This window comes from Ambystoma mexicanum, chromosome 5p (genome assembly GCF_040938575.1).
Source record: "Ambystoma mexicanum isolate Mex_15411 chromosome 5p, UKY_AmexF1_1, whole genome shotgun sequence".
Lineage (NCBI taxonomy): Eukaryota > Metazoa > Chordata > Amphibia > Caudata > Ambystomatidae > Ambystoma > Ambystoma mexicanum.
This window is the reverse complement of record NC_090930.1, coordinates 990,973,652-990,999,787: the sequence shown is the minus strand read 5'-3', so window position 1 is coordinate 990,999,787 and position 26,136 is coordinate 990,973,652. Positions and strand designations below refer to the sequence as shown.

Here is a 26,136-nt window from a genome sequence, read left to right as displayed (position 1 = left end):
TGTAATAAACAGATGCCAAGAAAAAATGACATGCCATACTAAGAAATGGCTATACTGGCTACACCAAAATACCAGTCTCGCCACATAATAACACTTCTCATGATGCTTGCTTTATCACAGATGATATGTGATAAAGCAAGCATGATAAGTGTTACTGCATGGCTAGACTGGCATTTTGGTGTAGCCAATCTAGCCAATTCCTATGGTGGCACACCATTTACTGCTGGGTTTCTATGATAAAGCAAGCATGCTATGTTTTATTAGGTGGCTAGACTGGCATTTTGGTGGTGCCAGTCAAGCCATTTCTTACTGTGGCATGGCATTTGGTATGGCAAAGCAAACATGAGTGTGATAACGTGTCAGACATGTTTTCTTATTTTGGCATGGCATTTTAAATGGCAAAATCAACAGGAGAATGTTTTTATGGGCAGGTACTTGAATACATTGGCAGAGCCAGCTGCGAAATGTTTTCGTATAGTATAATCACTGCCATTATGCACAAAGAAAACTTTAGTACATTCTTATATAGGGGTACTGGCATGTACAAGTGCAACCAGCATGGAAATATTTGGACAAAGCCAGTCTGGAAATGTTTTTATATGGGCATATATTCTTGGAAATGCTTTGGGAAATGCTCTTGAAAGTAAGTAAGTTGTATCTATTGGATTTTTTCATGAATTACCCCAAAAACCAATTGCAAACTGCCTGGCTTTTTACCCAATTTTTCACAGAAAGCATCCTTTATAATGCACCATTTTAATCCATTATTCAAAACATTTACTTGGGAGGAGAACCGCCCCGAACTCCCCTTGGTTGGATTGGACTTGGTCGCTCCGCTCAGTCTATCACGCATATTTGTGGCAAATATTTACACCTCTACAATAAAAAAATACACCAGCAGCCAGTGCTTTTTTACACATACTCTCTCCTTTTGTGTGTTCCTCTGTATTGTCTATTCTTGTTCTCTCAGCAGAAGTGCTGCAAACAAGCTAATAGCAAATAAAGTCCTATTGAGAACCCCACAATGAAAAGTGGTCCCTGTATTGATGTCACAGCTGGTGGCAGTGGCAGGTTTGAAAAGAAAAAAGGTTAAATAAGGTGGGGATTGGACAAAGAAGGAGAAAGGTGGGTGACAAGACGGATGGACATGTTCACAACATTGGGGAGAGATATATACGATAGGTAGCGTGACAGTGGTAGCAAGGATGTATGTAAAATAGTTGTGGGTGTATTGTCAGTAAAGGGTGAATCAGGAGAACAGAGAAAGAAGTGTCTTTAATGGCTACCACTCTATCTGGTGGTTAAGTATGTTAAAATGTGTTTAGAAGGTTTATTAAAATCTGGTTGTGGATGTGTAATGTCCTTGAGAAGTGTTCAAGTGTTCCAATTGGTTGTGGGGATATTTGAACCAGATAGTAATGTTGATAATCCCCCCTGAGAAGAGTTCATGGTGTCTAGTAATAACTAATCCACTATCAGAAACGTCAGCACCAAGAATCGGCTGTGTAGTGAAAGTATTTAGGGGATACATTGGAAAATGAGTCAAAGAGACTCACCTTGAACCAATGTCGGATAGGAGGAAGTGTCCAAACTTAAAAGGTGTCATGTGGATTATCCTTTGAGGAAGGGGGATCTAAATGTTAACTATGCCAAAAATGCTACTTTTCTGTGCAATGTTAAATGTGGCAAGTCCATAAATGGAAGCTGGTAATGGAATATGGACCTGGCGGACAATGCTTGCAAGACTCATTTCCTGAATCTGCTTACACTGTGCAGTTATCCGAAGATAGATGAGATGTGAACAGTGCTACTGCGATGTTCCTTGGGCAATGAAGACAGTAATGTACAAGAAGCACATTTATTTAGTGAAAGGAGAGTGGTGGCCGAAACATTCCCTCATGATTGAGAGCTGTGAAAAGGAAGGTTAGTCATTGGTTATGTCAAGTCATAAATTAATGTACTATTAATTGGAATAAATAAGAGATGTGGGGAGCAAGAGGGAAGATACCCTCACCGTGGAAAGTTAGGAAATGTTTTAGCTGCCAAGGCAATGAGATTTGCCAAACTCTTAGTAGTTTTAATGGCTATTTTAAATATTGGGAACAGTAGCTTTGCTCCAATATCTTTTCGAAGAGTGTTCCCAAATTGAGGTGCAAAAGTAGAAAAGGATTACCCTCCCGATATCTTTTGGATAGGTCAGCACAACAAAAGTCATAAGTGTTGCTGATCTTAGATTAACATTGGGAATGTGTTTGTCAATTTTTGCTTGAAAGAATTTGGTGCCCTTCCCATGAAGCACTTTGAAAGAGTTTTAAAAGCCATTTCTCATACATACAGGCAGCCATAGTCTAGCCTGCAGATTACAATAGCAGTTACGACTGGGCATTTCTGAAGAATGTCCAAATAAAGGAGTTTCTTTCAGGTCTTTCATGTTTATTAAATCTTGTTTGTCTCTAGCTGCAATTTGGGGATCCAGCGACAGGTTGGCATAAAAGGTTAAACATAGCTTGTTTAGGGTCTGGGAGTCAGTTACATTTGGCATTTATGTGTCTGTTTGTTTTAGGGGGAATGGCTTTAAAGATAGTTCCCAGGAGTAAGGATTTCTGTTATGTTCTGGGTTGAGCAGAATGTGCCTGTCTGCCATCAAGGTGTCATTATTTTTAATTCATTCATCATCAATCATGGGAGTCGAGCGGCTCTGAACCATGTCTTTGCACTGGTGAACGAATAGAATCCACAGAGAAATTCTCGTGGTAAGTGCGATGTGCCACCAGTAGGTGTCCCAGTGCAACTACATTTTCATGCTGTTTATAGTGAGATCAAAATCTCTTCTTCTTGCTTTCATGTTCAGCTGTTGTTTAGTCATCAACCCCACCCTCAGTTCATCAAAATCAATCCCACACTTTTTACACAATATGGAGCTTTTCATATACCAGGGGTATGCTCCATAGGTATGGGATTTTGCTGTCTCTTCCATCACATTCTTGATGTTAGGGTTCTCCAAAGGGCACATGTGTAGTTTACGAAAATACTTTAGGAACCTAAGTTCAGCCCGAACACCAATATTTAAAACTAAAGCAAGAGGGAGCCTGGGGGTGCTAGAAATCAAACCCAGCAACTTTCTCAGATAAATATGCAAAATGCGATCCAAGGTTGTACAGCTCGCACTTCCCCAGATTTCACTGCCATGCAAATAAGATGAATAAACCTTTGCTTCCAGCACCTGAATGCATTTATCGAAACGGAAGCCACCATATTTTTGATACAATCTTTTTAACCCACCCAGGCTTGTCCATAAGCGATTTTCTAATAACGCTAATTAAACAGACCACAGGCGATTGCGCGAAAACATAACACCCAGATAGCAATATGATTCACCCACATTTATATTCACATTGTCTATAGACCAATTGAATTGTGCTTACTTTTATTAGTCCCAAACACCACTAGGTTTGTTTTCTTCAAATTCAATTTTAGACTGTTAGCTTTGAAATAACCAGATGCATAATTCAAGCTATTGGCAAGGCCCTTTGACGTCAAACACAATATGATTGTGTTGTCTGCATATAAAAGTGTAGAGCACATGACCCCATCTGAAGTGGGTCAGACATGAAATCTGATAACAAGATGATTAACAGCAGCTGAGCCAGTACACAACCCTGGCGCACGCCTTTAATCATTGAAAACTTGCTAGTAGGCCCAGCTCTAGAGTGACCGCAAACAGAAGCCCTAGTGTTAGGGTCAAGGCAGACAATCAGTTTAAGGAGGGAGGTTGGGATGCTCTAGAGTTTATTCCAGACAAGGGGGCAATCGATAGAATCAAAGGCCTTTGCTAAATCCAAAAACCCTGCATATACTACACCGCCTCACATATTTGTCTATGATGGTCGAGAGCAGAAAAAAGTGGTCAGATGTAGTGGAGCCTTTTCTAAACCCTGCCCGATAGATGGGTAGCATATTATTTTCCCCGTCCCATGTCTCGGGCCTAACTAGCAAGCAGTTAGTAAACATGTTTGACATACTGTCAAGTAATGTTATAGGGCGGTAACAGTGAGGATCCAACCGTGAGCCATTTTAAAGATCGGTTTAATTATGCTCAGGGCCCAGGACCTCAGAATAATCAGAGATGCAGCAATCGAATTAAACACCCTTAGCAAGACATGCATCCACCATTCGGGAAAGCACTTGTATATTTCTTGTCTAATGCCGTCCTTGCCTGGCTTAGCACCTGTAATAACCACTAACACCTCGTCTGCTGAGAAAATAAGTCTTGTATTATCATTAGAGGGATACTTGGGTAAAGAAATGAAAGCTGCACCAACTTCAAAGAAAATGGACATAAAATACTACACTCACTCCGGATCTGATATTGGGCAGATGACGTCCTGTGGACCCTCGCAGAATCCCTTTGCTACCAAACTACAAAAGCCTTTTACGTTTCTAGTACGTATGGTCACTTCTAGCTTTCCCCACTATGATCCAAAGAATAATCTTTTCTGTAACATCAGGAGTTTTCAATAGTCACGCTTAAGCATATGCCAAAACCCAGCTGTATTCTTTTTTGTCCTAGCAGCAGACCACAAACCAAAATGTTCTCTGTGTCATTCCGCATCATACCACGGAGCATCATTGGCGCGCTCCTGTTCAACTGCCAAAAAAGGGGCACAGGATGCATACACCTTTTGGAGATGAACCCAGTTAGTTTCTCACTTGCCATTAAAATGGACATTGGGTCTTCTACAAGTACTTGTGACAAAATGTTTGCTCTCACAGTCTCTGCATTTTCCAACATTTCTGCCAGCTTATCTTTGGACAATTTTCTCGGACGGGGTGCATAAGCGATTTTTTGCGCCTTGTCACGATTGGGAAAAGGCATCAAACCAGTATGTGGAAACACCATATTCCAAAAAATTATTAAAGGGTTATGATCGCTCTCAAGCGGGGGCATAGCTCGAAATGTTACATCCTCCAAAAGGAATAACAATTGACCAAACAATAGTCGATAAGGTAATTTCTGCCAACTAAGCTATAGGTGTATTTTGAAGGATCATCTCCCAAACATCTACCAATCAATTCAACAAGAGAAGTAGCATGCAAAAAGGAATCCAGTAGAGCCCAGCATCGATCAACAATAAGCACATTTTGATTTCTCTTGGGAAACCCACAAGCAGCTTGTAGAATAAGCCTGTCCGAGAGTCCCCCACAATGGCTGTACTTGACTCTGGAAGACGTTTTGCATACGTGGGGTTATGATGGCAATGAGTCACACATGAAGTGAGCACCGGGGCATATTTTAGCAATACCATTCAAATAATGTGAATTATATTCCATATGATGGTAATGAATGATTTGTATTTATAATGATGATAGCTGGCAAAGGCTGTGTGAAACCAGGCATGCAATAAAAATACCTTACAGAAAATATATTCTGGGCATAGGAGGGTGATTCCTGGCAAATGATGCAGGCAAATGGACTTATAATGATAATGCCTGCCAAACATGGACCATACATGACACATGGTGCATACCAGGATATAAAATGGCAATATCTTGGAAATTGAGTCACCGTCTGACATGCCATGTAAATACTTTGCCATATGAGAACAGTAATTTGCAAATGGTGTAAGTACACAGCAATATGGCAGCAATATCTAATAATGACTTGAGGACCCAATCATATGATAGCAAGGTAAGGAGGGCATGTGCCGTATGATGTGAGTCCTGAGCATGATATAGCAGTTCCAGCCAAATTAAAGTATTTGTAGATATGCCAAGGAATGTAGTGCTTCCCCAAGAAGTACTATGTACTCAGTCATACTGGTGGCAGGAGCAGCAGCTGGACTGGTGCTTTAGAATATATAAAACAAATCAGGTGGTGAAGGGTAAGGATCTGGGGACATCAAGGGGCCATCACAGGCTGACATAGTTACGCACATCTCATTGGAAGATGACATGATTTACATAGAAATATGTGTATAAACAGTCTGTGGGCTATTGGGGCGAGATAGGACCACTGTGTGAAGCAGGGTATTGGGTCACATGGTGGCATCAGCTAGCAAGACGGAAAACACCTTAACTATACAAAAGGGCCAACTAACGGCTTTCTCACAGCTTGTTTCCTTTCAATTTCTTCAAACCAATGTTCAGTACACAACAGAACAAGCACCTATCTACACTATTTCAGTCTACGGCATTATGCTAATACGTTATAGTCCAGTGCAAAAAGACAGACTTCAAAAACCAAGTGGCCAACTCTGGTGAACGCAGAAGGTATATTTTAGAATCTGGTCAATTGATTTGTCATGACACATCTCTATGTATCACAATACAATTGGCGTATCATTTTACCACCATTTTATGGGATAAAACATGGCTTGATCACTGTTTCACAACATATTTTTGACACCTCAGTTCATCCTGCTTACTTCTGTTACGCAACTTGACACTCGTTTAAATATTTTCAGATCGACATATCCCAAACTATGTATGTGTATAAATGTATTTTCTCTAACAAAAGAATTGTGAGTTCATTTGTGACAATGACTAGACTAGGAACAGTTTGATGCTGACATATTGCTCTGGATTATATGGTTGATACTATCATTCCTTTTATTCTTGTAATTTGCTACAGGTGTACATTACTCCAATGAGTGGTTGGAACACCTCAAAACGGTACTCACAAAGACTTCAGGCCTAACTTACTGCTGTCAGAATATCTGTGTAGGTTATGCACCTGATGAACGGAAGTGTTACGTTTGCGGTATTTCTATAGCGCACTATCACCCGAGGATATCCTGGCACTAAGTGAGAAAGACCTATGGGGGCAAAATCAGCAGGGCAAAAAGAGGTCATTTATGAAATAAACACGTTTTAAGTAGTTTCCAAAATTTGGCATAATCCTCAGTTAGCCTCAGAGCTGTCGGAAGAGAATTCCACAAAAGGGGGACAGAGAAGGCTCTGCCACCAAAGGTGGCCTTCCTAAATTTGGGAATCACCAACAAGCCGAAATTGGCGGAGCGGAGGGACCTAGCAGGAGTGTAGAGAGAAATGTTCACCTGGCGGAAAACCGCGCCCTGCTTATGGAGCGTACAGTGAGCCATGCAAATGGCCTTAAACTCGATTCTACTTTCGACAGACAGCCAGTGAAGCTGAGCCAAGATGGGGGAAGGGTGTGAGAATTTAGGCAGGTCAATGACAAGTCGCACTGCTGAGTTCTGCAGAATCTGTATCCTACGAATATGACATTTAAGCTGAGTAAGAAATACAGCGTTCCAGTAGTCAAGGGCTCCAGAGATTTGCAATGGAAATCACAAGGCCCCAAAGATGCACAGGCAAACAAGGAATCACCTTTTTAAGTGTTTTAAACTTAATAAACCGGGTTTGCAAATGGCACTAATCTGGTTCAGGCGACAGAGAAGAGGTGATTTTAAAGCCAAGGTTTTTCACCAAGTCCGTGGCATGGGCAAGTTCCGTAGGCCGGGAGGCCAGATATCTGGGGTCCATACTTGACTCCTAGCCAGAGTGGCTACAACCATAACCTCAGACTTCTTGCCATTGATTTTGAGCCAGTTGAGATTCATGCAGCTACCAATGGAACTAAGACAAGATCTAAGGCGCATAGCAGAGTCAGTTGGGTTCTGATCCACTCTAAAAATAAGCTGGCTGTCGTCATTGTAGGAATACAAAAACGGCAGCCATAAGAGTGGATCAGCTTTTCCAGAGACCTAACATAAATGTTACTTACGCACACATTTGAAGGTATACATGCAGTAACTTTCTTCAGAGTAACTTAATTCATGGTAGAGCGGAATAACTATCACAAAAGACTTTTACAAGCATTTTATCTCTTACTCCAAAATATTTTCCCACCACATATCCCTTTATGTTTCGACCGTGCCAGACATTTGCGTAACTTTACTGCCTTACATTATACACACCTGGAACATTGAAGTGGGACTACGGCTTGTTCACAAATATACAAGAGCAAATCCAGACCACTCTGATCCACAACAATCCTGTCTTCTTTAAAAGTTTGGTTTGCAAATGCCTGTGGACACCCCCCCACCTGTTTAACAATCGTTACCATCTACCGCCTACCTGGAGATGCAGCGGTTTTATTTGAGGAACCGGCAGACTTTTAATCTCTAACATATAAACTAGAAATGATCAAATGATATAAGATTCATGTTCTCTGAGACTTTAACATCTTGCTAAACTTACTGACCAACAAAGCAATCTCTAGCTCCCGCTAACCTATGTGCTTTGAAGATTTGCCCATCAGCCCCCACTCACATTGGTGGTCATACACTGGATGCTAACCTGTCTCTGCCTTACGTGAACCTGTCACATGTCACAGTCACTAATGTCCTGCTTCTGAGCACTCTTTTCTCCAGTCTAGGCTGGTAAGACCCAAGAGGGCATGCTGCATTACATGTGAATATATAGGTTGCAGAGAAATTAGATCTATGAAGCTTTTTATCTGTAACCTTCTCCAAGCATCTGATTCCCACAGCATCTCCTGACTCCATATTGGGGGCACTTCATCTTCAACTTTAAAAAACCTAGGATTTACTCTTGTCCATCATTAAACAAAAGATTCAAGCAGGTCTTCAAAGTTAATCTTTTGCTCTATCCTGAAGTGGCAACATTAGTGGACAGTGTTGGTGGGCTGGGAGGATAGCTCAGGGGCAACGCATTTGACTTGGAGGAAGGAAAATGCAGAGCAACACAGGTTTGAATCCTTCTCCCGTGCTTAGAAAGTGGTCTCAGTTGTTAAGCGTGTTATAAAAGATTAATAAAAAAATGCCTTCACTTGTCACCAGAAGAGCTAACATACTACTACCCCCACAGAAATGTCTTTCTTTCATGAAGGGATTTCACTGACTGCTAATCTATTAGCATAGGTTCTCTGAGTTTGCAATGAACTCTGATCTTTTTCAAAATGTTCTTCACTAGTAGTAGTCTTCAGTGTCTCTATCCGGTCATTCTGTGGAGAAAAGTCCCAACAAAAGACGTTCCCTTCTTACTTTTCTATTTCTAAATCAGAACTTCTGACACTTGCAAAGAACATTAAATCCTTTTCTCTGGAGGTTGAACCTTGACCTGCTGTGGCCATTAAGGACAGTAGGGCCTCATTACACGTTTGGCGTTATTTCCGGCAGTAAATCTTTCGGAATGATTCCAAAACGGAATAACGCCAAGTGGGGGTGAAGGGGTACGGCAGTGTTTGTCTCCATTTATGAAGACCTTAGGACTCCATTAGGGTTTTCGGCAGAATTACCACTGGTGGTAATTCCGCAAATTTGGCTGTTTTTTGGCAGTAAGGTCGTGGATTTACCTCCAACATTTGGATGGAGTTTTTTTCTCTATCTGACTGCCTAAATTATAGTACAGCGGTGCCGTAATCCAGTGCTAATTATTACCCTCTTTCCAGCCCAATCGACATGCTGAACATCATCCTTAAATCTGGAATTTTCCTATGTATATTGACGAACACCTGTACATCAACTGTCCTTAAGATGACCAATGATGACCCCAACATTCAGTCGAATTACTGCCCTATTTCCAACATAACTTTTATCAGCACAATTGTACAAATGTGGCTTGCTGTCAACTGTTCTATTTCTCCAAGACTTACAACCTGCTGCATGATCACCAATTGGGGTTTACACCAGCTCAAACCACACAAACTAATCTTTTCATGCAAGACGACATCCTGTCATCAGTCGATGCAAATTGCCATCCATTCTCATGCTGCTCCACCTCTCTGCAGCATTTGTCACTTTAAAGTTAGCAGAATCAGGAATGTATGCGTGACAGTCGTTAACTGTTCAAGGTCTTCACCTTGTGATGTCCTGGGGCAGATCCTGTGGAACCAACAAGATAATCTCTCCTAATTATTGGTGCTCCTCTCAGGTTCGGTTTTCCCTCATAACATGTGTGTCTGTTGTCTTGGGAATGAACCTATTCTTTCTTCTTCCATTCTGTCTTTTTTCCTGGTAGGCTCAGTTACCTAAAGCAGCCATTTCATGACATGGTCTCTGGTAGGTGGTGGGATTTTCCTAGGAATAATAAAGGCATTGCCAACCAAAGGAGTGAGTGTGTTCCTTTTTAAAGAGAAGATGCAATATTCCCCAAGATAGAGGTGCAGAGAAACCTAGGAGAGGGATGTTCAGACAATGGCAATGTTCTGTGAACAAAAAACCCAAATATTTCTTTAGAGTACCACCAATCTTCCCCATACATCCTTTTCCTAAAATTAGGCTCACTTGGGATGCAAATAAGAGGGAGATGAAGGAGGGTGGTGGCAAAACAACAGGCATTATTTTGTTTTTTCCGGCAAACACAAGCGAGGTGATGGAGGTTAGGGGGTATCAGCAGGACATCAGGGAGCTGCTGATAAGCCTCCACTCTGAAACCCCTTGCAATGCTCGTCCACAGAGACAGATCAGGCTTGGAAAAGTGGCATCACAGTCTATAAGAATAACCCTATTGGCAATGTTAGTTACATTTGTACTCCATGGACATTTCTTTACTCTGACATAAAAAAGTATGGAGTAACAGTCACACTTCTAAAGCTTATAAGAACCCCTGCTTTTGATATGATATGATATGGCATTTATAACGCACCTATACACAAGTGTTTTAGTGTAAGTATAGGGGTATCAAACTATTGATTTGAGTATGAATCGCATACATTGAAAGAGTGCAGTAAAGTGCAACTACAATGGATTGTGTTCAAACTATTTATCAATAGAGCATTATTTGTTTATTTAACATCATCATTTTAAAGATGCAAGACTTGCCGAGTAAAGGCATGTCAGAATGTAACTGCTCTATATGTTTCTGAACACAACATCAGCAGAGATGGAAAGCCTAGGTCTCAAACTCCCCCACCCCCATGTAACAATGCTTCTGCAATAAAGTTTTCCCAGGAGACTTTGTTCATAAATTGCATCTCCCCGTGAGAGATATTTTCTCCTTCATGACAATACCTTTCCCCCCCACTTTTAATCCACCGTCACCATGTATTTTATAATCCAGAGAGGATTTATAGACAGGTCCAGTCTGTAAAGGGGAGTCACTATAATCAAATAGCATCAAATGTCTTCGTTGAAATTGGGGACTCTGTACCAGGGTGTCAAAGATGGAAGCAAAAAAGGAGTACATCAATAAAACATAAAGGCGAAAAAGAAACAGAAAATGGAGATAAATGACCAAGTGAAAAAGAATGAAATGGAAAAAAGTGGCAGGCACTTTAATCAAGAAAGGGTTAAGAAAAAGGAGGGGAAGGGACCACGTCAAAAGCAATAGGAAGAAAAACAAAAATGATCAAGAAAATAGGCAGGGCAGAATTAGGAAGAAAAGAATGAAATGCTCCTCATTTGGACACTTTGCATCGTGTGTACGATTACAATTCTGAATTTAGTTGGTTGTATTTATTTAAATAGCTGTCCCCGGCCACACGTTGCTGTGGCTCAGTCTGGTTAAATGGAAAAGAAAGAAAAGAGAAAGCGCACGTTTCTAATATGTTTAATTTCACAATGGCTCTGGCGGTTCTCCAAGTTGAGACAGTTAAATTTTCCCAGCGGCGCAACACATTCCTTTTGTTTCTCCATAAAATTTCAGAGCCTTGCAATAAGGACACACTTCAGTCATGGTGCCGATGAGAACATGCCGGCTCAAACTATAATCATCAGCTGGGTTGTAACGGAATGTGAGGTGATTGTAATCGCGTGATTGCTGAGCACAGAGTCATGTGTGACGCTGATCTGCTGTGTCTCGTTGACGTCTTTCAGCCACTCTTAGCCTGTCGTGTTCATTCTGTTGAGAACAAAGCAGATCTGAAGCTGCCGAACGTGATTGCCATGCTCGCAACGGTACATCCTGTAGTCTGGCCGCACGTCGCTTTGCTGCTTCCGTGGCACGTCATTGAGCCATTCTATATCCGAAACATTGAAATGGAATCGTAAAATATTTAGTATAGCGTGTGTTGCTTTTACGTCCAACAGATGGCACTGTTTTTCAGAAAAAGTATGTTTTTACCTGTCACAGGTGTGACATCTATGTATGGTAGGTATATAAAAACACGCACCTATCCGAATGCAATGTTGTGTCAAAATTTCAAAGCAACCGGTGAAGAACTTTCAGAGATTTAAGATTTTGAACAAACTAACATTTACATTTTTATTTATATAGAAGATCGGTGCTTAAAGAGCGATATCTGCTTTGTTTAAGCAGCTAAGGGTGCTTTTGCTCACATAAGAGTGGCCCATGTACAACATGCAAAGAATGGTGGAAAAGGGTGCCATAATTAATGTACTTACTATTAAATGCTATCTTGTCATGTTATATATGATGGCAATAGAGCAAAGAAAGTAAAATAATATACAATACTTGTTGTTTAGAGTGTGACCTCCAACTTGGATAGCGGGACATTAATTCATTTGAATACATAAAATTATACACATGACAAAGCCAGTCTTACATTTTACAAATACAAAACTAAGTTTTCTAAAGTAAACATGTTTTATTGTCACAGGTTTAAAAGCAGTTGAACTTTTTTACCCAGTGTGCATTTCAACTTCCTAGCTTATGCCTGTGTCACTTGATAAGTAGTAGGGATATTACAAAAAAGTGTCTTCATATGATATACTTTGCTCTTATGTCAAGTCTTCACAAAATGACGTATTGTTTAAAAGTTATTTTGTGGTTTGGCATTCACCCTTGAAATTGCTCAGCGCAAATGCCAAAACCCCAGTAAAATGTAAATATCTCCATAGTGAATAATGTGGGGATGGGCCTTTAATACCCAAAAACAGGCCCACTATTTAAGAAGCGAGTACATGGTTGTACATAAAGCAAGTTTATTGTACACTGCTCTGTGGGGGCGGTTAGATGGTGTTGCAGGGGCAAACTAACCCAGGTCTCAACAATACAACATTAGTTGGCATCTTTTATACTTTTTGCAACAATTAAAACACTCCCAGATACTTTATTACAACCCACCCCCCAAATATGATTGGACGAAATCTCTTCAAAGAAATCCCATCTTTTCCAAACCCTTCCATTTTCATTGGCCAGTCTTATCTTGATTATCATCTTCAAATCATATTCAAAACACACCTCTTCTTGGGATTTGCCCGTAGTACGTCCTGAATTCAGTTCCTTGGTTAAACATTGGTATTGAAAATGTAATTCATTGCAAGCAATAACTGGCCTAAAACTTTTAACTTTAAGTGTGATTGCACATGGTCCGCTTACCTAATTTAGCAAATAGAGGAAGGTCTGCATAAACAAGATTTTCTTTGAACTGTTGATGCAATCTCAATTTCCCAAACTCCTGGCACCTCTAAAAGACCTTCTAATTTATGCAGCCACATACAGCCTCTGATGACCTGGAGATACATTTAACTGCCGGATACCCTGGCCTTGGGCCTCATGTTTACTGCTCCAAACAAATGACTTACCCCCTCTAAAGACTTTAATACAAAGGGCAAGATAACATCTGTTCCCTTGCTGGGCTGTAAACCTTGTCCTGTTCGTGCGCTGGCCTTCTTACTAGTTAATTCATTCTTCTTTCAGTCAAGAATGTCCCTGCAACTTAGAATTCATGTGCAAGAGCTAACCGTGGAGCAAACCATCCCATTGTGTGGATTGTGTTTGTGTTGCATTTGCAGTTTTAATATTGTATCTTTCTATGTGCGTGAAGATCGAATATGTATACATTCTAAATGATTGTAACACTAAAATTAACATATCCCATCCATAATTAACTCCATTTGATTCATATGGATTTGCAACACTGGCCCAGTTCACTCCCATCCCCCCGTCATCAATATGGTGTGTGAAAAATGAATGCCTCATAATCATGGGGACCCTCCTTGACCACTGTGACAATACCTTAGCTGCCATTTGCAATATGGGCATAAAATCACATATCAGAAATATAGATTTACATTCTGAATTGTTAAGTAGTCACATGTACTAATAGCCTCCTTTTACCCCTAGAGGTATGGGATCTGTATTTTATATAGTCTCCCCATTCAAGGTTGAGGTTTTATTCAAACAGACTCTCTCCTTCAAGGGGGAGAGTTTATTTTGATAGGATGGAGTTTCTCCAGACACCCAGTCTTGCCCTTTAAAGGGGCAATTAGATTTGATGCAGATCCCCATTCAAGGCAGCACATTGTTTCTGACACAGAATCTCCCCTTTGAAGGGCAGATTTTGTTCCAATGCAGAGTCTCCCCTCAAGATCGATAGGTTGTTCTGATACAGAGTCTCCCCTTTCAAGCGGGAGGTTTATTTTTTCTACACAGTCTCCCCTTTCAAGGGAGAGGTTTTATTCCAACACAGAGTTCCATGTTCCCCTCCAAGGGAGAGGTGTTAAAGTATTTGTCTGCATAGACTCCCATTTACTCACTGCACATGGAAGGGAATGGGCTGTGGCCCTCATTCTGAGTGTGTTGGTATTGGTAAGAAAATTGTGGTAACAGAATGACTGCCATTGTTAGCACTCGACCAAGTTCTGACTTCAAAGGAAATGAGTGGGACATACTTCCAGTGAATAGCTGGAGGTATCCCCTCCAGTGCAACTGAGGAATTATTGTCATCAGATTTACCACTGGTGTCAATTGCTCCAATTCAAATGGAGTCCAGTGGAACCCCATAATGGGGAATAACAACAAACTGGAATCAGAAGGTCTCACTTCAAAATACAAGAGGGTAAATCTGCTATTATCCACAGTAACAGCAATGTATCAGATAATTCCAGCAAACATGTAATAAGTGCATTACAAAATGCCAAGTGTTACAGGATTTGAAAAGAGGGTAAATTACATTTTTGTCATGGGTAGAACATATTTCTCTGGGGGAGATTTTATCCGAATTATTTCTAGGGGAATCTTTTTTTACAGAAGAAAGTCTCCAGGAGAGTATTGATTCTGAATTCGAATTTCTGGTGGGGGGATTGTGTATGGGGAGGTTATGTTTCTTGACAGTGGCATGGTGCACTCAAATCAGGAGCAATTTGAACATCTGTGTATCATTATTCTCAGATTGTGTTTTTAGAAGGGGAGGTTTTCAAAGGTGATATATTTCTTTAAGGATATTTGCATGAAGTGTGAAGAAATCTGTATGATTGTGGTTTAAGGTCATGTAATAAAGTAACAATCTTGAATCTATGATTAACTGGTCCTAAATTGATAATACACAAGGATCACAGAAAGTTTGGTATGACTATACATTTTTGTTTTTCATGTGTTTATTTATCATATTTAAGATTTTTTATATGAAATATATGCAAACTATCCATGGTTCCTTCTTATTGTGTCAAAAGATCGTCCTTCCCTCTAACACTTCCCTAATATGTTCTACATTTCTCTCTTTCCTCCATCTCCTTTTGTCTTCTCTATTTCATTTTCTTTTTCCTTTTGATTTTCAATTTTTCTGCCTTTTTGTTATCCTCGCTCCTCTCCATTTACTGTACCCTCCGCTTGCCTTTTTCTTTTTATCTTTTTTTGTGTCTAATCTATCTCCTTCAACTTGTTTTCCCTACCTTCATTGTCCCTCCCTTGCCCCCCGCTGTCCCATCTTCATCATTTCATCCATCCTCCTTTTAGTCTTCTCCTATCCTCCCACACAAGAAATATAATTAATATAATTGTTGTGTAATTCGTTACATGCTTTTCTAAAGGCTGCTTCATGGAGCCTTCAAATGCAAACATTGAGATCCATTCACTAGATATCATGGTAGGGTTGTTTCAAAGAAAGTTGTCTCCAGTTGTTTCCTATATTGGTATCATCAACAATGGTTGTTAGCTCTGAAAACACAGTTGAACCTAGTGAGGATAATAGGCAACCTACTATTTCTTACATCATGTTTTTTCTTTGGACCATATCATTTTCCCTTTGTTATGGTTGGTGGTTCAACAATCTATTTTCAAGATACAACTTTCACAACATTTCCTCTGGATTGGTGTATTGGAAGTACAACACATTTTGATTTGTATTCTCCATTATACTAATAATCCAACGCGTAAATTAGTTTTCAAAAATTGATTAGCAGGTTTTGCTATTTAACATTTTCTTGATTAGCAACTAAACATATTTGATTAGCAATTTTGTACCAATATTTTTAAAGTTGTCAGAAGTTATTTGTGTCCAAGACATAAAATGAGCAACAATACAGCAGTTTTGTGTACTGCTGAAATAAAAAATTTGCAAGATGAGGGTCTGTAAATTTAATGTTTAGCTGCATGAATGGACATGATAAAAAGGCTCTGAAAAGGTTTTCAGTGCAAGGCTCTTTGCAGCTGCGTCCAGTCGGTGTTGCACAGGGCAGTGTTGCATATATTGTATGATCCACATGCATGACCTATCATTTGCTCTGCAAGGAGAAGTTCAGATATTTCATAAATCAAAACATTTCACAATGTTAAAGGAAAGTCATAACCGGAGACTAAGTAGGTAGTATGGTTTGCAGAAGGCAGGGTCATTGTCAACTCCAGGTGAACAAGATAGCCATTGCCCGTCATTGTTATGGTTTCAATATAGCATTAAATGCTACTTTTGGGGCAAGGCAGGGCCACTAATAACCTCAACTCCAAGCCAGATAGGCCAAAGCACATAATTCCAGCCATGTACATCCATGACAGTGGTCTTTATCAACATTAGCACTCAGAGCCACTATCTGTGGCACTGGTACTTTTTTACGGCCTTTGGCACGTCTTTTTTTCTATATTTATTTTAATTGAATTTTAATACAAATCAAAGTACCAACAATAAGGATATAGGTGAGACAAAATAGCCTGAATAGCCATTAGTAACCTGCATCCTGAACAAAATTTGCACCCACTTCCTAAAGAATAAACAGTGACAAGACCCAATCTAGAAGCTCCTACGATTCAACCGTTAGCAACCCACTTGTCCCATATTTTCCAATATTTCTGCAGACAACCCAAGATCTATATATCCGCTCCTCCATTAGCATGCAGTGATCCTGCTACTCCATTGGCATGCAGTTATCAATATTTCTTTCACATTTGGACAGTTTGGGGGTGTGTGCGCTGCCCATAACATTGCAATATTGCACGTTGCCTGGTTTCATGCAGTAGACAGAAGTTTGTGTTAACAAGTGTGATCAGAATACCCCCAGTCACCAAACAGAGACATGTTCGGGTTAACGGCCAGTTCCTGCCTGAATATCATTGCCAAATGATTAAAAACAGCACTCCAGAACATTTGGATTAAAGGTCATTGCCAAAGCATATGCCAAAAAGTGCCCCTGAAGGCTTGAAGCATGGCCCAACCATATTTAAAGAGGAAATCGCATGCAAAGTAAACCCTATGACATTTTTCAATTGGGGACATCAAGGCTTCCTGCCATTCTTCTAGTTCTGCTTTGGTTTTAGAAGGAATGAGGCTGGAAGTTGAGGATAACCTGACAGTGACGAGATTGCCCTCTTAGGGATCAGCTCATTGTTGATGTTAGGCTCTATCTGGGACTGTGCGGGAGATTATACCCACCCCGGAATTGCATGATCATAGCACGTTTGAACTGTGTATTCAAGAAAAAAAATCATATGTTGATAGTGAAAACCGTTGTTGGAGCAGTTCAAATGACATTAAGCCTTTCTCAAAAATTACATCGATCAGCAAGCAAATGTGCTTGAGTGGCCATCATCTAGCAAAGCTCATCTTGCGAATTTCGGGGAGATCATTATTTCCCCATCGGGGGGGGGCACCCTCTGGGCTTTGGCACTTTTAAGAATGAGGGGATTATTACTGGTGCACTCTCTGTCCATTAGTCCCTTTGAACTTAAAGTGAACAGCGAAAAGAGGGTAAAGAGACCCCTGACGGCAAGAGAGAAATGCAGGGTGAGCTGTGCTTTAATTGAACAAGGTAATCTAAATAGCAATTTGTGCTACACAAGTGTCAGTTTAATTAGCAAATCTTCAGAATTGCATAGCAAATTGCTATGCTACACTGCTTATTTTATGCCTTGTAATCTATAAACTGGATCGAGAATAGGCTATGCCTACCATCTTGGTTTCGGTTTCATGATCAGTCTACCTGTTTTATTTGGACTCTATTAAAGCATTCTAGTAGTTTTCCATGATAGGCGAGTAGACAGTGTATTACAATTATAATCTCTGTGAAAGCATCTGAGCTCAGATAAAGCAGTTACAACAAAGAGTGTCCAGAATTTGGGCAATGTATTTTGCCAGCTTGGATTGGTTATTATATCCAGCCGGTGTACTTGGTGCTCCAACAAGAGATTGTGATCACAGGTCATGAGGTAATGGGTACTGGCTCTTGCTTCTTGAACTGAGCAGGGACAAAGGAACAACATAGGACCTGGACCTCCTACAATCGATTTCTATGACTTGGCTCCATCCAGAGATCACCAGTTGCACATTATCCAGGATTGGACATCTATGAGGTGTGACATGAATTGATTTGACCTGGTTGCAAGTTCTATCTTATCCCATCACACCAATATGATACAAGTCACCCCGGACAAAAACAAGAACACTGAGGTTGTGTCTGGGGAGGTCTTCTGGCTGCATATGAAGATTAAACATGAGTAAGGGGAATGGGATGTTCTTCAAAAAGGCACACCTAATGGGCCCATGTGAAGATCAGTAGTCTCAGAGATTGACCTTCTCAACGTTCCTCTTAGAGATGTGTGTATCCTCTCCAATGCCTTGTCTGTGATCACACAACTCATAAGGACTGTCTTCTGTCTCTAATAGAGTGCCATGACTTGTCAATTGAAGCAGACAATTGTCCCTTTCTTTGCTTTGACCCCCCTCTCTTTCCAGTCCCCATTGCCTCCCTTTCCTCTATCTTCCCATGGCCATTGGTAGACATCTCAATTGACCAATTCTCAACGGATTCCTATTGGATGAAGTAGTGGCTTATGGAATATTGGACAGCCAACTAATGACCTATGTCATACATTTATGAAATCCCAAAATGTAACTCAAAATGCCAATTGAAATCCAGCAATGTACACAACCAATCTCTGATTAAAGCAGCACATGATATTAGAAATCAGCTCCAAAATACAAATTGGATTTACAGCAGGGACATTTTATTATCCTGACTTAAATCCTCAGCCTTCTTCTCTTTTATCCTGCTCACTTTCTTACATCACCCATTTTAACATCTTACATCCCTCTTGCCTCGTTTATGCAGTTTGCATGTTTACTCCTCTTCCAGAGCTTGTTCCCTCCTTCACTTTCAAAGGTGTCATTAAGGCAAATGTGTTGGAAAGTTGGAAATGTTTCTTTTCAGGTATGTCTTATTATAGAGTAATTGTTATGTCTTTTTTCTTTTTCTAAGGAACTACCATTGTTGGAATGAGGCTTGGATGTCCCGCTCTGATCTTCCAGTGGGCTTTGGAGGATGGCAGGCTGTTGATGCTACACCCCAAGAAACAAGCGATGGTAAACATACATGTCATGCTATACCGACCAAAGGTCACAGAGCATTTTACATGTGAGAGAGGTTGTATACTAATTGACCTTTTCACAATTGACCTTGGGAGAATTGACCTAATTTAGAAGGTCAATTAGGACATATTTGCGGGGGGAAACCCCCACGACCCCCCACTCCAATCCAAAACCCCCTGCAAACCTCCCACCCAATCCCCTTATATTATTTATAATCCAAAACCAACCCAATACATATATACAATAACTAAAATAATATAAAGGGCAATTTCGCAGAAGGTCAATTAGGACCATTATAATTAGGTCAATTGTGCAAAAGGTCAATTGTAAAAGGTCAATGTGGGTAATACCGTGAGAGATACATAGCCCACTTAAGTACATTCAGACAGTATAAAACGCATCATCTGTGCCCTTTCCTCATTATCAATTAGGGAAAAATAAAGGAGGTGGCAAATAGAATGAAAAGCCAATTTAAAGGTATATTTTGGAGAATCTGATCTCCAAGGAGACCTTTTCTCAAACTGTTTGTAAGAGCCAGAAGTAGCCTGTCCCCGGGCAGAGCTTGAAATGGGTAAAAAAGAGGCTCCGGTACCCGCCACAGAGTTGAGTCTGCGAAAGAGACATACATTGTAGCTGAAAAGGCTTGTTTCACAGAATTGACTGTGTTCCCACCCCTCTAGTGCCTAGTATTTAAATGGACCCGGATTGAAAGGCAGCATTGCATACTCGCCTCGCCAGAAATGATCAACCGATCAGGAACCCTCCCTCCCCATTGTGCACAGTCACCCCATCAGGCAGAATTGAGAAAACAATGTTGTATCAGGTACAGCTAACCCAATATCATGCAGAGTCATCACCACTGGGCACAGTCACCCATACGATACAGTTTCCCAATCCATCAAGCAATTTGCCTATCAGTCGCAACATCCCACCAGAAGGTCAGCCCCATCAGCCATTATCAGCCCTCGTCACCCTCTCATTCAGGTATAATTACCTTTTCCAGCAAGCACAGCAACCGCCTCATGCGTCATTGGTACATTTTTCTGCTTTTTCCCCCATCTGGGACTATCACCCACATTAGGCAGAGTCAAAGCCACAGAGGCGGAATCAACCAGTTGCTTGCATTTAACCACACTCAGCTTACAAGGAAAAGAGACACAACGTGCAGAAACATAAATAAATAGTTAAAGGGGGCACAGAGAACTAAAGCAATTGATAAAGAAAGCAAAGCAGAGAAAAATAAAATAAACAGGAGGAAAAGAAGAACAAATAACCAATAAGGAAATCAATCAAGAAAAAATAAATAAAAAGAGACAAAGGAGAAGACTAAGAAATAAGGAAAATAAGGGAGAGGCAGGCATAGTAAATGAGAAATAGCGATGGAGACTGTCAGGGAGGCATTAATGAGAGGTTCATCATTAATAAAAAGAGCAATCACATCTCCTGTGGTGAAGGTAGGAGCAACATGATCAAAAATAGAGAGATATTGATTGATATTGATATTTTATTTATATTGCGCTCGTACACAAGTGTTTCAGAGCGCGACAAGGCAAGGGAGGGGAACAGGGGAGAACAAAACAGCGATCTTACAAGGCCCAGTGACATTGAGAATGCGCAAGTGCATGGGAGAGGGGGAGGGGAAAAGTGCATGGAATGGGGGAGAAGTGGAAAGTGCGAAGCAGAGGAGAAACAGATAAATAACAATAAATAAATAATAAAGGCAACAAACAGTGGTAATGCAGCCAGCAATTTGCAAGTGCTAGGTTTAAGGCAGAAGACAGGTCTGATAAGTGCAGGAAGAAAAATGAGGGGTGCTGTATGGGTACAGATACAGACCCCAGTGCAAGGGGTGGCCCGGAGGCAGTGCGGGAGGGTGGCAGGATGAGCAGGTACCTGGGCCCGGAGAATAGAGGGTGGCCAGGTGCACGGTGACAAGAGAGAACAGATCAGCAGGGGAGAGGGGAGCGAAGGCAGAAGAAAAGAGGAAGGTCTTGAGGTGCTTCCGGAACCGGAGATGGTTCTCCTCAAGTTTTAGAGTGACAGGGAGGCTGTTCCAGAGGGAGTCCCCCCGCTGAAGACAGAGATCTACCCCCAGGTCGTTTCTTTGAAAAACGACTGACCCTGAGGGAGTTGGAGGTAGAGGAGCGAAGAGCTCAAGAGGGGAGGCATTTGCGGAGGGATAGCCAAAGGTATTTTGGACCCAGGCCCCCGAAAGCCTTGTGGACAATGCAGAGGGTTTTGAATTTAATCCTTGCATCCACTGGGAGCCAATGGAGAGATTTCAGAGCTGGAGAGATACGATCTCAGGGCTTGGGAGGACCAGAGCAGAAAGGGCCAGAGAGAGAAGGATAGAGAGAGAGAGAGAGAGAGAGAGAGATAGAGAGAGAGAGAGAGAGAATAAGAGAGAGAGAGAGAGAGAGAGACAGTATCCTGCCTTGGGAACAAGGATTTAACTGGATGGATCCCTGAAGCACCCTTGCCTCCCATCAAGTAAAGCGCAGCTGAGCTGCATCACAGGAGAGCCCCATCCTGTGTGCACTGGAAGCTTCCAGCAAGCATACTGTAGCCCCAGGAGCATATAGCAGTGACTATTCTGCCTGGGTCTGTTCAGATTCCAGTGAGTTTTGTGTATGAGTACTCTGACCTCAAATGTAGATGTGCAGGTACTCAAAGCCCTCTACTTGCCCTTGCACTGAGAGCCCATTTAAAGCACGCTCCACAATTTCCTTCTACGATATTTCCGCAGCCCCAATGGCTTTCCCAGGTGGCGTCAGAAACTGCACCTTGGGTTTAGAGTTCCCTGATGGTGCTGCCATCTCCTATCCTAGTAACAAAGTGGTAATGCAGTATGCCTACTCCGCTGACGTCTGTTGAGCCTGGCTGTTTAGCACAGCCTGGATCCCTTCCCAGGGAAGTTCACAATCAGTCATGTAAATGTGAACCAACCGTATCACTCTCACAGGTGTAGCCAGGGTAGGGCCTGAGTGGGCAAGACCCACCCAATATCTGTTCTACCGTGGGCCGAGCTACATTTTCTTCAGGCCCCACTTCTTAGACAATCCTGGCTACGCCTCTGATCACTCTGCTTATACACATTGAATACGGGAACACTTCTGGTTGTATCCTGCATCCAATGGTAAATTAAGCGTTATAATAATAACGTTATAATTGGTTATTTATAACGCGCTTATTACTCAGAGGTTTCTAACCACGGACCCGGGGATCGAACCTGTGTTGCTTCGCCTCATCTTGTTTTCAAGGCGAGCGTGTTGCACCAGACAAAGTAATGCATTTGATAATATTGTTGGTCTCGAATGTTGAACAAAGCAAGTCCATATGGAATGTGTGCCGCAATGACAAGCATCCACACTTTTGTTTTTTTGCTAGCAGGTTGTATTTACTGGATATTGTCATAGACTTCCAAGTTCCACATATTCAGCTTAATCGCTGTACAAACTAATCATACCCTAAACAGTTTACTTCATGATTTCAACTTCTCTGCCACCCTAACATTTAACAACATTACCAGCACACCAGCCTCATTGCCAAGAATGGCTCCTACCCCTGACCAAACAGTCACATAATTCCTCAATCTTTTCTCCCCCAAAGGCTTCTATGTCCGTTTTAAACCTACTCGTTCCCTTCCCTTTTAAACCTACCTCAATGCCACCTACCTATTTTCTTCCTCCCAAGGATCTCCATTCAACTCACCAGTCTCCCATGCACCCCTTTCTGCAAATGACAGGGGTGGCCTGCTCATCCCCCTAACTTATAACTTAAAAACCTTGAACAATACAGATGTAAAACTTCAATTGTTCTATCTCCCCCACCTAGTGATATTCACTGCACCCAGAGAAAGCCCTCTACGGGTCATGTTATTTCTGGTGCCTATCACTGTAATTACCCCTTCCAACACGTGCAATTTGAAACCATAATGAAACTCGCTGTACTGCCATGTGTGTCCTATTAAACTCTCCCTGCCTGCCTACCCTTTTTGCAGAAATAACTCAAAGGGGGTCGTTACCACCTTGGAGGTAACCATACTGCAAATTGCAGCATGGTTACCCCCTTACTGGGTACCGGGTCCGGGTTCCTTGAATGAGGAATTACCGGGCCATTCCAACCTTTGAGGACCCGGTAATTCCTCATTCAAGGAACCCGGACCCGGTACATCCCATTTCCATTCGAGCCCCCATAGGGCTCAATGGGAATGAGGAGGGAGCTAACAACGGGCCCCTTAATAACAGGCCCGTTGTTAGCACCCTGGTCTGCTAGCGGGACCCGTCTTACCAGGTGACCTTTGCGGTTCCCGCAAGCAGACTCGTAATGGGGCGGTAAGGGGTTGACGGCTCCGGCACCATTACCGGCGCTGTTAACCCCTTACCGCCAAGGTCGTAATGACCCCCAAAGTCCATTAATGTGTGAAGGTAGATCTCCACACAAGAAAAGATAAGTGTACTCAGTGTTGATGGCATTGATCCACGTAACTGGCCTGTAGGGCCTTATAATCTATGCAATATTTCCTGACTTCTTACATATGAACTTAACCTTCCTGTTCAATTCCTTCCAGGACCTGTTAATGTCTGCCTGTTTACTAGTCCACTGTGGGACAAAAAGCCCAAAGTGGAAATGCAAGACAAGAGGACAACCCAAAATTATACAAATACTTGACCCAAAAACTTCTATGACTTTGTCACGTGCTATCTAATGTAGAATGTGTGGATTTGTGAGTCTAAAAAAAACACCATCCAATGTGTGAAAAAATGTTCATTTACAGATTTTACACATTTGTTTTACAAAGGTTCAGATAGGTTACCTATGCATGTACACAGATACACAAAATGTAGTAAGACACAATTATTAAGGTAAATAAAGACTTGTAAATCACTAGAAAAGAGGACATGAAAATGCATTGATTTGCTATGGGTAGTCGTACCAGAGGGACATATCTAGAGATCACCCTGGGTCCCAATTGGCCCATAAACATTACATGGATGTGGTTGTTGGAGTCATCGACAGGGCCAAGGCCAGGTGAAAATAGTCCTCTTTAATCTGGAAAATCTCGCTTATGTCTGCCTACTTGTGTTTGAAAAAATATTAGTTCCAGAGATCGATGAAGTGGAAAATCTTGAAGAGCCTGAGAGGGCCAAAGACAGGAATTTGGAAATGACAGGTCTAAGGGAGCGGCTCTCGGTCCACGCATCTGTTAAATTTGCAGAAGCCCAGAGAGCAGAACCCCTTCTGGAACAAACTTGAAAGGAATTGGTGTCCGAAGAAGAAAGCTGAACCATGACGACCCCTGCCTTTCATCGACAGTAGAGAGCTCCTGTATCAAGTAGATGTCAACCCAATGGGGGAAGGCACCAATTGTTTCCAGCTCCTGGTCCTTAAGCCATTCCAGAAAGGAGGGATGGAGTTGGCTTACTGTAATCTGAGAGCTGGACATTTGTGGCAAGAAAAACACAAAAGAACATCCTCAGCTGTTTTTCTTTTACCTGGCATGCATGCGCAGGTAAAACAGTTTTCATGCCATCTGCCTAGTCTGTCAGAAGACTTTGTCATATGATGTACCCATGGCCCCCTCAAAACACTGCCTATCATCGAGATTGAGGATAAGTACATCCTCATAATGCTAGATTTAACTACTAAATATATGGAGGTGTTTCCCTTGAGAAACAACAGCACTAATGTCTACTCAAAGTGCTGATTCCTTTCTTCACCAGGGTTGGCTTTCCTACAGAATACTCACAGACAAGGGCAGCAACTTCAGATCCAAGCTAATGCGGAAATGAAAGACCACATGAAGATCAATACCCTTAGAACATAAGTGTATCATCCCCACACTGACAGACTGGTCGAGAGGTTTAACCAAACACTGAAGCACATTCTGATTAAACTGGGCACTGTGGTTGGGAAGAACTAGGACGATTTAACTGCAGGAGCTCTTTTTACTGTAAGGAAGACACACCAACTATCCACTGGATTCTCTTCTTTCAAGTTGATGAATTCTGAGAACCTAAGGGATGTACCCAACATCATGATAGAGGAGTGAAAGGGCCACAATAGTCAACAGATGGAAATCACGCTATTGTGCAAAACACCCAAAAATGCGTGGAACAGGTATGGAACCTAGTGCCTACTCATCTTCAAACAGCCTTGGCTCACCAGGAGAAAGTCTACAACAGAGAAGCCAAACTACAAACATTTCAAGTAGGAGACAAAGTAATGGTGCTACTCCCCACCACCCAGGACAAGGTATTAGCTAGATGGCATGAGCCATATGCCAAGACTGAGGTTGTGTCCCGCCTCACAGTTAAAGTCCAACAGGCCGATAGACGAAAACCATCCAAACTATACCACATTAACAAGTTAAAAGCCTGCTGAAAAAACTGCAACCCACAGCTGCTGGTTATATATGGGAACAATATCAGAGCGAATCCTATACCAACTGAAGTTCATGGAGTCAGAGTTTCTCCTGGCCTTCCTAACCTCAGCCACAAAGAACTTCTGAAGTTATTGGATAGATATCCTGACATATTCTCTCCAAATCCAGTAAGGGTGAGAGGGGTCAAACAAAATTCAAACACCTCTGGAAAGAGGGATAATATTAAAACCTTACTGTCTACCAGAGGCCAGGAAGAGGAGCGTCAGAGAAGAACTGAAGAAATGTTGGATCT

The 26,136-nt window shown here is 41.6% G+C and overlaps 1 protein-coding gene across 1 annotated transcript in view; it reads left to right on the top strand.

Annotated features, from left to right (window-relative positions):
- F13A1 (coagulation factor XIII A chain) overlaps positions 1-26,136 on the top strand; it is a 767,832-nt gene that overhangs the window by 464,804 nt on the left and 276,892 nt on the right. The window contains exon 9 of the mRNA XM_069613463.1: positions 19,350-19,453. Within this exon, the coding sequence (XP_069469564.1) occupies positions 19,350-19,453 (104 nt within the window). The remainder of the gene's footprint in view (positions 1-19,349; positions 19,454-26,136) is intronic.